This window comes from Sipha flava, unplaced genomic scaffold (assembly GCF_003268045.1).
Source record: "Sipha flava isolate LNK unplaced genomic scaffold, YSA_version1 66_pilon_pilon, whole genome shotgun sequence".
Lineage (NCBI taxonomy): Eukaryota > Metazoa > Arthropoda > Insecta > Hemiptera > Aphididae > Sipha > Sipha flava.
Window position 1 is genome coordinate 880610 of NW_020273606.1, and position 14081 is coordinate 894690.

At 25.2% G+C, this 14081-nt stretch overlaps 1 protein-coding gene across 1 annotated transcript in view; it reads left to right on the forward strand.

Moving 5' to 3' along the window:
• Nucleotides 1-14081, forward strand: part of LOC112691756 — a 104989-nt gene that overhangs the window by 13161 nt on the left and 77747 nt on the right. Inside the window, exons 2-3 of the mRNA XM_025566147.1 lie at nt 1528-1644; nt 6340-6510. Coding sequence (XP_025421932.1) covers nt 1528-1644; nt 6340-6510 — 288 coding nt within the window. The remainder of the gene's footprint in view (nt 1-1527; nt 1645-6339; nt 6511-14081) is intronic.

Consider the following 14081-nt stretch of genomic DNA (forward strand, 5'->3'; position numbering starts at 1 on the left):
CTAAAACTTTATTTGGATCTATTAATGTTTGATGTATTGAGATAGATTATGAGAGTTTGATACTTGGTACTTGCATAATAATGATATGTTATGATATAAAATTTAAAAAGCTTCTCTGTGAGGTAAAGTAGAAGGACCACTGAGATTGAGTAATTATTATTCTTTATTGTTTTTCCACACTTTGAAATCTGCTTAAATAGTATAATTATAAGTACACAGTACAATTAATGAATACATGAACAGAGCAGTTTTTTGATTCCAATGATTTCAATTTTGTGAGGTGTCAATGATGGTATTAATGAGTATTATGAATTATTTATTATGATCTTATATTTAACTAGTTGTTACTTACATTATTTTTTTAGATGATTTTAATAATCTATGCAAATTCAAATTTGTATTTAAATTTAGAATGTATATAAAAATTATGTATTTATTCGATGAAAACTTACACACACACACACACACATACACACACACACACACACACACACACACACACACACACACACACACACATATATATATATATAATATAATGCATTAAATTAAAACTGATATTTGATAATAAACAAACACTTCAAAAAGTTATTTTATGTAGAAGTTAATTTAAAGCAATTAATATAGCAGAATGTACATTTGGAAAAAATAACAATATCCTAAACTAAATATTCCATCTTAAGATTCTATTAACCTAATTATGCTTTTACTAAGTATATATTTTTACTCGTGTTGCAGAATTAATAATATTTATTATATTATTTATTTAAGATTTAACAGGAAATAATATTTTAAATAAAAAAATTTAATTAAATTCAGAAGATAAATTACAACTATATATAATTTTTTTTAATATATTTTATTACAATTCTAACTGTACAACATTCGAGTATATTTAAGCTTTAAGCACAGTTCAATGAGACAAAAACAAAATATTAATTGAAATGTATTTACTATTATTTTTAGTATCTACGTTTAAGAATCATTTAAGAATTTTAATATAGAATCTAATATAACAGTGTTTAAAAATGTATGAAAAATTCTGTAGAGACTGAATATACGATATAAAAGTAAACTGTACTATACTATAGTAACTATAGTACAGTTATAGTTACTATAACATGATATATTAAGTATAAGAATGCAATTAGAATAAAAATAGCAGTTGATAGTATAATCAGTGAACCGTATCATATAGCTAATTGTAATACACAGTAGTTATCGGTGGATACCCATACAGGAGACTATGAGTAGCTACGAGACTGCTGTCTCAACTGTAATTTGTAAATATGTATGAATTATTATAATTAAATAAAAGATTATATAATTAACAGTTGAAATTACTGTATAAAAATATTGAGCTATCTGTTCGTATAATACATATAACTTCAGGACATAACTATCCTCCCTGGATATCTTTATCTAACTAGATTACCCTGGCCACGGTACAATACTAATATAATTTTATGAATGAATTATATAAATTAATTAACTAACTGTTATTAAAATAATTGTTTATATTTTTAGAAGGAAAAACATCTACAGGAAGTCTGAACTGTTTGTTGGCAAGATCGTTATGCAATGAAGATCCATCGTGTTTTAAAATTATAAACCTTATTCCAAGTTTATGTGGGAATGAAATAGGTAAATAAATTATTCTATATTAATATTATAAATGATAATAACTGTTTTTATGTTTTAAACAATACAATTATTAATTAGCTATTTCATACAGTATAAATCAGTCTCGAAAATATAATTGAACAACAATATTACATGGTCATATTATTTTTAGTGAATTATTAAAAAATGTTCATATGTGATACAGTTCTCTAAAGTTTTACATGCTTTAAATGTATTACATTATTATGGTATCATGAACTTAATCATGATTAAGAATATGGAAATATTTTATCAGTATATATATGTATAATATTAGTACAGCGAAACTTCTAAATATTGGAAACTATAGTGGACGTGGACACTAAAAATTGGTACCAAAATTTAAAATTAGCTATCATAAATAGATATAATATATGTATGTACTACAAATCGGAAGTGTTTATGTAATAAAAGTACTATATTTATTGTTCATATTTTATTATCTTAATGGTTTTCCTATTCAATAAATAAAAACTTTTTTGGTTACATCAGTTGCGTGCTACCCGTTGTTTGAACACGTACCTACATTAATTTATTTAAAATGAACAATAAAGGAAAAAGATTTAACTTTGAAGAAAAACTTTCTAAAGACATATTTTAAAAATAAAGAAGTTACAATTGGATTATAAATAGCAGCCAATTTTTAAATTCACTATGAAAAGCAGAAGAGTTTACACGAAAAATGATTTGTTTAACTGTACATAAACACATATACTCATTTTTTAATATACATATGTTACCGGCAATATAGATAATCCGGTATTTTGCAAAATGCCTAGGCATTATACAAAATGCCAAAAATCACTAGGCAATATACATTATATGAGCTTTGCCTTGGTCAGTGGTTCTCAAACTTTTTTTGTCAGCGGAGCTCTTATGTTTTCAAAAAAATGTATGGAGCCTCGAAAATCAGGAATTTATATTCAAGACAACAATAATTAATAATATTTCATATTGAGAAAAACACAGTTCAATATTTCATTTTTTTTAAAGTTCAGATTTTTTTATTTGGTATGAAAACTTTAGTCATTTTAAGTTGTATTGATAAATTTACTTCATTTAATTTTGTGAAAATATCAGCCAAGTTATGAAATCATAATAACCAAATTTTATCAGAAGTCTTACTTGTAAATAAAATTGGTGTCACTAAAACGTATAACTCGTTGCGCAATTCAGGTTACCAGTGTTTTTCCTCAATAACTAAGAAATTTAATAATATTTAAATTTAGATAATTAATATATGCCCACGGAGCTCCTAGACTTCTTCCACGGAGCACAGTTTGAGGATCACTGGCCTAGGTATTATATATAATGCCAATCGTGGAGTAGGCAATATGAAGAAAACTAACAAAATTGAACATCGCCTATTACTAATGACTTTACTTATCGTTTATTATAAATGTGCATTCACAATTTAACGCAATAAAGATTAATATTTTTTTACTACTAAAATAATAATTCTGAGATACAATATTGGACGTACTAATAATTTTATTACAGTACCTATCGTAATTTTTCTCGTTATTTTCGTGTTAAAATAAAAAGTGTATTTGCTTTAAAAATAATATTTTGTGTACTTCAATCAAAATGTCACTTTTCTACAATATGTTATAATAAGTAAATAGTAGTAAAGTTAGTTAAGTAAAATATTTATATAATAGTAATAATATAATAATAGATTAAAATTAAATTTTGTCTGTAATATGAGTAATAATGTATAATAATTATAACAATCTTAATGTATTACATATAATAAAATGTATTCTACTTTGCCTAAAAAAAATCGGCATTTAAGTAAAGTCGTTAGTAATAGGCGATGCCCAATTTTGTTTTCTTCATATTGCCTACTCTACGATTGGCATTATACATAATGCTTAGGTATTTTATAAAATACCTAGGTTAAAAGTAAAATTATATTGAAAGTCATATGTTTTATATACATTGCCTCAAATGGGTCGGCTATTTGTATTATGCCTAGGCATTTTGCAAAATACCTGAATTATCCATATTGCCAGTAATATATATAATAAATAATAAACGTAAATAAAAATTAATAATAATTTTAATATTAGAATACAATAAACACAATAAATATATTTAAATATAGTATAATAATAATACATTTTTACGTACTTTGAAATATTTTCCTGATAGCACCTCCTCAGGGCCGGTTACTCAATATTGATGGGTTATAAGTATACCTACAAATTTGCCAAAAACTTTCTGAAATAAAATTCTACAATACTAATATAATTTTATTTGTTGATGATTACCGACTATATAAATAGGTAATTCATAGATGGGGATATTATACCCCCATATTACCTCCCTAATGCTGACTCTGTGCTTCTTTATAGTGGATATTTTTTAATTCTTCGCAATTTGTAGATGTTTTTTCCATAGTGGATAAAATCCTGTGAGAGATATTTCTTAAATCTACATGACTCTCTACTATAAAAAGGTTTCATTGTTTGAAGTATAAAATTAATACAAAATAATTAGTCATTAAATATTTTTATTCTTTGTTTATCATACGTTTGTATAAAATAGAAATATTTGACTAAATATTATTAATTTTTTTACATAAATATTTTATTCTTATATAAAGAAATGTATCTTCAATTATAATATGATATTATTGTTTTAAAAAATGTTAAGAACGTGTTTATTAGATTAAACAAACTTTAAAATATTGTCGTTCTCTCGAGATCTCTTTCTTAAATTTGAAAAAAGTTTTGTTCACATAATAATGAGAAAACTAAACAAAAAATTAAAATTATAATACTTTTGAAATATCATTTAATACGTAGAAAATGTAAATTTACCTTTTTAAATGCCTTATTTATTTTCGATCGACATGAGTATTAACAATACTTGATACTTCGCTATTGGTATAAATTGTCTTTGTATACATACATATTTATATAATAATAATAATAATAATAATAATAATAATAATAATAATAATAGTAATAATAGTAATAATAATGATACTGTATATTTTATAATTCAGTATAGTTGCGAAAAGTACAACATACGAGTATTAATATAATAATAATATAGTTATGCATAAAAACAATGGTCCATAGTAGTAGTAAAATCGGTTTGAACGGCATCGGGGTTTGAAAGGATGGAAAATACCACTAAAACAGTCATGTAATCACATAAATACAGATTTGTTTCGATTAGATGCATACAGAGGTTGTTTGCTTGGTTGAATAATAAAAAAAAAATATACCTAAAAGTATATACACATATAACTCGATATGGACTAATAAAAAGTGTAATTTATAGTTTTGTTGAAAACTCGTATATATTTGTAAAAAAAAAAAATAATATCACAGTATGTATGTATATATCGTATGTTGGAAAAACTAGAATGCGTTTGTATAAAAAATAAAATCATTCAGATCGTGATCTATAATATTCTATAAAGAATTACTCTTCTTTCTTTCAAAATGTCATTATTAAATACGTATAAGTCGCATTTTTAATATACCATTGATTTATTTTTTTACACTTCAGTAAAATATTTATATCATTGGTTGCATTATAACAGTAGTTTTCAAACTAAGCAATAATAATTTAGAGACTAGGTGAGTACATCTGAATTAAAAGAAATTGAAACATTGTTATTAGTTGAATTAATATAATATGTATATTAATTTACTATACTACATATAATGTATGTAGGTATTATATATGCAGATGTAAGCATACCAATTTATTAGCAAATCCATTGTCGAAGTACTAATAAATTAAAAAAATAAGGGCAAAAATCCTAGGTCTGATGAGATTCCATTTGACTATAAAAATGTAGTAAATTTTGTTTTTTCAAAATGAAATACTCTATTGCTTATAATATTCTTTTTTTAAGATTAAGGTCATTTTTTTTTTCAATAATCAGTAATAAATATGTATGAGAAACTTCGTATTACATTTTGAAATTACTTTTTGTTAAACCAAAATTATTTTATAGACATTTCCGAAAAAAAAAAAACATGAATTTTTCAATTATTTATAAAATAACTATAATTTCTATATTACAAATTTTTCATCAAGTTTCATCTATTAAGAAAACTGTTGAAATATTCGTGAAATTGCCACCTTTTAAAGTACAAATTAGACATTATTTTTTATCAGAAATCTCTAATGATTAGACCTTTCAGGTCGTGATAGTGTTCACAGTCACACATAAAAAAAAAAAAAAATTTGAAAAAACCAAAAGTTTACTTGTTTTACTTAGAAGAAATCATTGATCACAGTAAAGTTTATAAATTACTTAAATACCAATTTAAACTGCATTTTTTAATTTTTTTAATAAATTAAATTGTTTGTGTTTATATGACATAAGTACGAATTATCAGAAACAAATTAAAAATCAAGTTATAGGTAAATTATTTTTTATGAGTTTTAGTTTAAAATTGACATTGTTGATTTTAGGGCTTCATTCATTTTTTTAGCATCTTAAAACCTCCTTGAACAAAAATGTTTGATAACCACTGTTTTATAGCATATGATACATATAATACTCGTATTTATGCGTGTATGAGTATCAGTGAGTTTTTATTACAGCAATATTGAATATTATAAATACAATAAATATCAGTGTTAGATACATTCATGAGCTTTTAATTTTTTATTTTTTAACACATACATTTGTCGTTGAATTTACAGTCTCGTGTTCGACGACTACAGTGATCAAGTGTCGCGCGGCTTTGAAAACCCTTCAAGCGTTTCCATTCTTCAAGCCAACGTGTCTGTGCCGAGAACCGAAAATCGATTACGAATGCAATTCCTTTCGTAATTTTTTGTTCGACCACCCGTGTAACTTCACACAGCGCAAAGGTAACAAATATAATTGATTTGAACAAATATAATATTATTGATTATATTCGTAAAGGTACTTGTATATAAAATATAAATATATAGGCACAGTACGGTATTCGATATTTATACATTAAACTGTATATTATAATTGACAGTCATATTTATATTTATATAAGTGTAAAGACCACAAACAATTGCATGTCTAAATATGGTCAACGAATTCATGTAATATGAAATATGTAATGTATTTATTGGTATAATTGAAAAGACATGTCGTAAAATTTGATTGATGACTTAAGAATATCCTTATTCAAGTATATAATATTATGAACCTAAATCTCTATGCATACGCATATGCCTTGCACACCTATACATATAACTAAATCTTTGATAATTTGTCAAAGATTTAAAATGAATGGGTAAAATATTGTCTTATTCGAATGGTAAATATATTACAACTACGAGAAAACAGTATATCTTACATTTTACATAGTTAATTTTATGTATTTTAATTTTATCATAAAGTTGTTTTAAATATCCAAAACCATAACACGCATCATATTAGTCTAGTTGCATCACAAGATATATGGATAAGAACACCCTAACGATAAGTTACAAGATATCTATTTATATAAAACAAAGATGCAAAATAAGTATGTGGCGTTGACATTGATATATTTAAAATAAACACATCATATTTTGATTTTCAACCGAGTAAATTTTTACCTTCCTTTATAAGACCGATTATTATAATTCAGAGAATGTATGTAAATCTTGGAGTAAAACTTAACCTTGTAAGGTAAGAAATCAGTTAGCCACAAAAGTTTTTATAAACATCATGGACGGTATTCATTAGGAGACAAAGTCCACCCGACCTGAACGTTCACAATCAAGACACCTTCGAGTGTATTATGATGTATTTCGGTCGACTCGTCGTTTTGCTATCTCCATACCTGTTTTCGAGTAATTGACCGGAACTGAACACGATTATTATAATTATGTCCACTGTATGGGGGTACCGGTTTAACAAAATAAAAATAGAATGGTCGAGGCGAGAGACACCACGACTGCGTGTATACGTTTTTGACTTCCTTTTTCCGTCGCAAAAATAATATGGGTGGCTGAGAAGATTTTTCCGATGTGTCTCCGAGATCACGCCTTAGGAACACGAGCGTAGGGTGATATGTATGTATTTTGTATTATATATTCTTATTATTATTTATACTTTGGCCGGTATCCCCCTTTTTATTGTGTAGTTATTTGTATGTGTTAAATTATTTTTTAGTTATGAATTATTATTATTTATGATGACATAACTGAAAAAAGATGGGTCCGTTTTTGATTACAGCTTCTCACGAAGCAATCATCACCATTATTATTATTATTATGAGTATTAATGCTCGGTAAATGTATTTTGATTTTAATTTTTTTTTCTGAGTTTTACGCCCGAATTACTTTTCTCGGCAACAAGATAATATAATAATTTCTTTTATTTCTCTGGTTGTATATTTTTATCTGACATCTCCTTATTTCCAATTTATTATGATTTCTAAAAAAATATTATAGGCTCTGGCAAACGCCTTGGCCATAGGTTGACGACCCGATTACGGTCCGTCACATAGTGCTCCACTTATTTGGCCATGTTATAATATTGCGAGACGTTACAACCTCAATACTCCATAACCACTAAAAACAATAGTTATATAACAATAGGTCTACATAGACAATAAATATAAAAAACTCATTTGATTCTACAAAAGGGGTTTTAGAAATTTGAAATAAATAAATATTAAAAAATAATTAACATGATTCTAATAGTGGATCGCATATTATTCTAATTAATTATAGATAATAAGTCGATTAGTTTTGTATTCAAGTATTGTTACTTTAATCCTATAAATGTTATAATGTTTCATTATTGTGTTAAAGCTTTTTGGAATATTATTTATTTATCGCTTCATTCACTATATGTAGACTTACAACTTTTACCAAGTATAAAAAACAACTATCATTAGTAATAGGAAATATTTTTGTCATCGATGATACTGCAAGTGTAATTTTTTAATTCTTAGAAGGTTGTACTACATAATAACTCTTATTTAATGAATACAAACATTTTTTATAATTGTTTTTTCAATGTGACTTAGTATTTTAACATGTTTGTTAAAAAAATGTAATCGTTCAACTTTTTTCGTTGTATTTTTCCGTATGATTAGTAAATAATTTTTATGCAGCAAATATTTCTATCCAAATGAAAGTTAATAGTACAATAATTTTTATAAATGCGATCATTATTAATAAATAGTTTTTAAATAAATATTCAAAACTATAGTAAATAGACGAAAGTTCCTAGAGTTTTAGAATAGTTCAAATTTGAAAACAAAACTAATAGTTATATTATTTCATAGGATACAAATAAATGAATCTTGTTTTCATAGATGTATCATAGTTATATAATTTAGCAAGGATGTAAAATGTCAAGTTATCATTTTATGTGACAATTTTTTTTTTAAATTAATGTCTGGAATGGTAAGAATGAAGAAAAAATAAACATTCTCGTAAAATGCTGAATTACCTTTAAATGCTGAGTGATATACTCGTATTATCTTGTTCATATTCGTTTCAACTATTGTTTCATTCTTGTTTCAACATTTATCAAAAATATTCATATTATTTTTCGAGAAATGATTCTTGGAAATATTGTCTCTTTACGTGGTGGAATTAGGTGCCCACCACGTTCACCAGATTTGAGCGCATACGATTTTTACTTCTGAGGATATCTCAAAAGTCAAGGGTACTAATATCGTACATAAACTATGGAAGCCCTGAAAGAAGTCATAACACAGAAAGTTGCTGCTATCCCACCTGACATGACTCGTAGATTCATATCAAACTATTAAAAAAGGCTTAATCAATGTATTGAAAACAAGGGTTACCACTTAAGTGATGTAAATTTTAAAAATAGTTTAAATAAAATGGCATAATACGTAAAATTTGTAAAAACTTTTCTTTATATAGGTATTTGAATTGATTTAGTATTTACAAGTTTCATGAATCAGAGAGGGTTTTCTGCCACACCTTGTATTTTACACATACTATACATTATACATGTTGTATATAGTTATTGAAAATTGTACATTTTTTTGCTTTTCTTCTGCAACAGAACTGTGATTATCTACTGATTAATCTTGCATTATCCTTTCTGAAGCATAATATATTAAATTGAGAAATCTTGTTACATTAATATAGATTTTATCTATGATCAAGTATTATTTTGAACACAGACATTTTCTACGTTAACGATTCTTTTTGAAATGGAATAACATTCGAATCCAGCGGTGGCATTTGAGAATAGATAAATAAAATAAAATGAAATCAAGCTACGTCATCATCGTATTTATATTCATATGCTTGAAAAATTCCAAAAGATCAATCAAACCAAGAATGATGCAAATCGCCAGCGATTGATGAAATGTCTGGAAATCTCATAGCTATACCAGTGGTATTTACCAGGTTGGTATGAGATTCGTATGGATTTTTTTTTACTTTCGAAAAACGATGAAAGTGGATGGAGGGGTACGGACAGCTGAATGAATTACGACCACCACTATCACCAACCGTCGTCATGAAAAGTATGAGCCAAAAAAAAGTGCACGGTGGACAAAGTGGTATTGCGTGCTCTGCGTTGACTGACTGATGGTTAAAGCTATGTTCTTTTAGGGGAAAAAATAAAGACCTTCTATGTACTAAACAATTAGCAATCATTAAAAAGTTATATAAGTGCGTATATTTTTCTGTTTATTAAAATAACATACATATTTTTTTTCAAATAGATGATTTGGAATTTTGGTAAAATTATTCGAAAAACTCAAAATCCTTATCAATTCATGAGTTGTGAATTAATATTTAATATTTATTGTGTAATAAATATTTAAACAGTTCGGAAACTATATAATAATTTATTAATTAATTTATCACAATAATTAAAAAAATTTTCTTAGAACATCAATTGCTATAAAAGTGTTATACCTGCAAAATATTTGTTTAATTTAGTCGTATAAGTTAGTTTTGGTCGATTTGAAAATTCGAATGAGGATACACACAAAAGAAACGGCGATTTTCCGCTTTTGTTTGTGGACGAAAATATCTGGGAGAAATACTTAACCAAAAAATGTAAATAGATCGTTAACGTCTATGAAAAAATACCTAGTAGACGATCAAGGCAGAGGTCGATGGACGTATTTAAATCAGACCTTGAAAAATGTGCTCCAGGTTCAAAATTAGAAGAGTGTGTAAACAGGGATAGATAGAAGGTCCTAAATGGACTATAGAAGCTAAAAAAAAAAAATTGTTCAGAATCGAATTACATTAATTGTATTGAAATATAATATAAACGAGTATGGAGTACATTTTAAGTTATTCTTAAATATTCTTAATATTTCGATATTCTTAAGTTTTGGTTAATTTAAGGAATTATATTGACTAATTAAATTTAATAATTTAAATAATTTGATTTGTATACATAATGTGTTGGTGAACATATCAAATAATAAAAAATTACGCAGTAAAATATTATAATCTAATTCAATTTAAAATCATAATATTTTTGTGGTGAATTATTTCTTAGCTTTTATTTTCCAGCTGTAAATATTTTCTAAAGTGAGATTCTAACTTTTTATCAAAAGACGAATTTCTTTAAAAATATTTCATTATATACACATTATTTATAAGAACCTGATCTGTATTTATTTAAATAAATAACAATTAGGTTTTGATAACAAATAGCTATTTAAATTTGATTATTATACATTCTTAAATGTTGAAATCTTTATACTTATCAAAGTTTTATTTATACAATTCATATGACCAAGCTTTCATTATTTCGCCAATTTATTTGATTTGAACTTTCATAAATTTATATGTTTTAACTTGTTTTTTTTATTTTAATGGTAGTTTTTTATTTTAAACTATTAAACTTTGAAAAATTGAAAAATAAAAATAAATGAATGACAAACACTGATAAATATCTAGGTACAAATACTGCAATAAATTATTGTGCTGTTCAAAAATATATTATATGATGAATGATTTATAGCTTGACTCAATATAAGTTATGACTAAAATGTGTTAAATATCTATGTATAATTCTTTTAAAAATGTATATTCATAAGATAAAGCTAATAAAATTTTTTTTATTAAAACAATTTACGGTAAGGATAAATTGTAAATTATAACGCCATTGAATTTTGGCCCCCAGAGGTTCATGATAACATTAAGAATAATTGAAATTTAGCATTTTTTTCAATGCCCCCATTTATACACCAATTATATACTACTGATCTACTAATCTGATTTTCGTTAAGAATTTGCATTGTAAGAAAGATAAAAATTCATGATATGTTACACTGTAAAAATGCTATTCTTATTATCTAATAAGTTGATGAAATACCTTTTGTTGAGCGAAATAAAAGTATGTTTTAGACTACAATTTCTTGATAATGATATTTTAATTGTTGTATTATAATGTATTGTAAATGAATACAACTATATATTGTTGCTTCAATGTTTCATTATTTGGTATCGTAAAATGTTAAAAAATGTTTGAATTTAAAGGATTATGATTTATAAATATTATCTATCTATCGAATTATGGGTATTTATTATTATCATAGATAACACATTAAAATATTAATATGTTGGTGTACTGATATTAATTATTTTATTTATTATTGATCAATATCGGGTCTACCATCATATATTTTTTTTTCAAACAATTATATTTTCCAATTATAAATGTAAATTTATAATTTTTTGTGAACTCTTAGTAATTTAGTTTTAACTTTATTTAATATTGGTGTGAAATTTAAACTAAAAAATGAATTAAACATCTAGGTCAGGTGGGTTATCATAGTTGAGGTTGATAAAATAATGGATGAATGGTATGCAGTATTGGTCTTAAAAACTTGAAACAAATAAAACGTTGTTTTCGAAAAAAAAAATTCAGGATGAAAGAGGTTGTATAGATCAGTGGTGGCCAAACTTTTTTACCTTGGGCCATAAAAAAATGCATTTTCAATTTTTTTTTACGTAAATGCAAAATATTACAGTTATACAAATAAGTGCTGTAATATAGAAAACTTTCGCGGGCCAGATATTATATGATGGCGGGCCGTAGTTTGGCCACCACTGGTATAGATTAGTTTATATTTTTAAATACAGTTGATAAGTAAAAAAACCAATATTTCTATTTAAGTAAATCAGACTTTTATTGTTCTAACTTTCGTGAAATAAAAATCATTTAAAATTTGGAAATGTCAAAAATTTTAATTTTTATTAAAGTACTTCTATAAGATGTATGTAAATATAATTGATGACTTTTAAATAAAATAAAAGGATTCACTGTAAATGCTGCGATCAATAGCATAACTCAAACAAAAATAAATATATTTTTAAAGAACTTTCTAACCTAATTTTTTTATACTTGCATTTTTAAAATTGCACATAATATATTAATAATAAATATTTTTTGTTATATATTGTAATAAATACATAGAAATGAATATATTTTACTGTTTTATATTATATTTAAAATATTTATATATTTTTATTTTATTTGGATAATTCGAACTTTCGGTTCGTTTAACTTCGAGTGAACCAAGTACGACTGTATTACTTCGTAAAATAAATATTTTTTTGGTCAATGTCAAAACTGTATCAACGGTATTAACGGTCATCGTTTCCGCCAAAATAAAAAAAGGTTCGATTTTTGTTTCCACTAAATTTATTACTACCTATATTGTTGTGATGGAGCGTAAGAACTCCTATATTTATTGACGTGTTTTGATAAAACGACTTAACCAGTAACCATCGTATTCTTTACTTATACAAGGCAACGCTATAGGATCGCCTCGCATCAACTCATATTTGACTATTAATATGAAATAGATTTATAACAATGCACAAGGATAGTAATATTTTAGGTGAACTCTCTGGATTAGAGATGAATGTAAACTTGATTTGGTGTTTAAAGGTACATTGATTATGTATTAACAGTATATGGTATTACGTAGTGTTTGTAGACCACTCAAAGTAGAACAATTAACGCTTAACACTCAACGCTCACATTAAATCATCTGGATTTATGATTTTATTTCTTAGAAATACATAAATATTGAGCTTGGTTAAGTTTATAATGATTTTATTGCGTTTTATAAATAATCAAATTTGGTAGGTACCTACACAAAACCAGTATTTTTACATTATTCATTTTAAACCCATTATATGTTAATTAATAATAACTAATGAATACAATAGTTACTCGATAATTCGAAATTCAGTTGACTGATCGGAAAATTCGATTTGTAAAGGTTCTCGATTTACTAAGTATTCGAATAACCAAGGGGAAAAAATAAATAATTCGATTTATTATATATATATATATTATGATGAAACATTTTATTACCTACATATTTATTATACATTTATTTTGACATTTATTAATATATATATATTATTATGTATATATGTTATTAAAAAATCTGTTATTTTTTTATTTTATTTTTTTTGTGATGAATTGTTGGCCATAATCT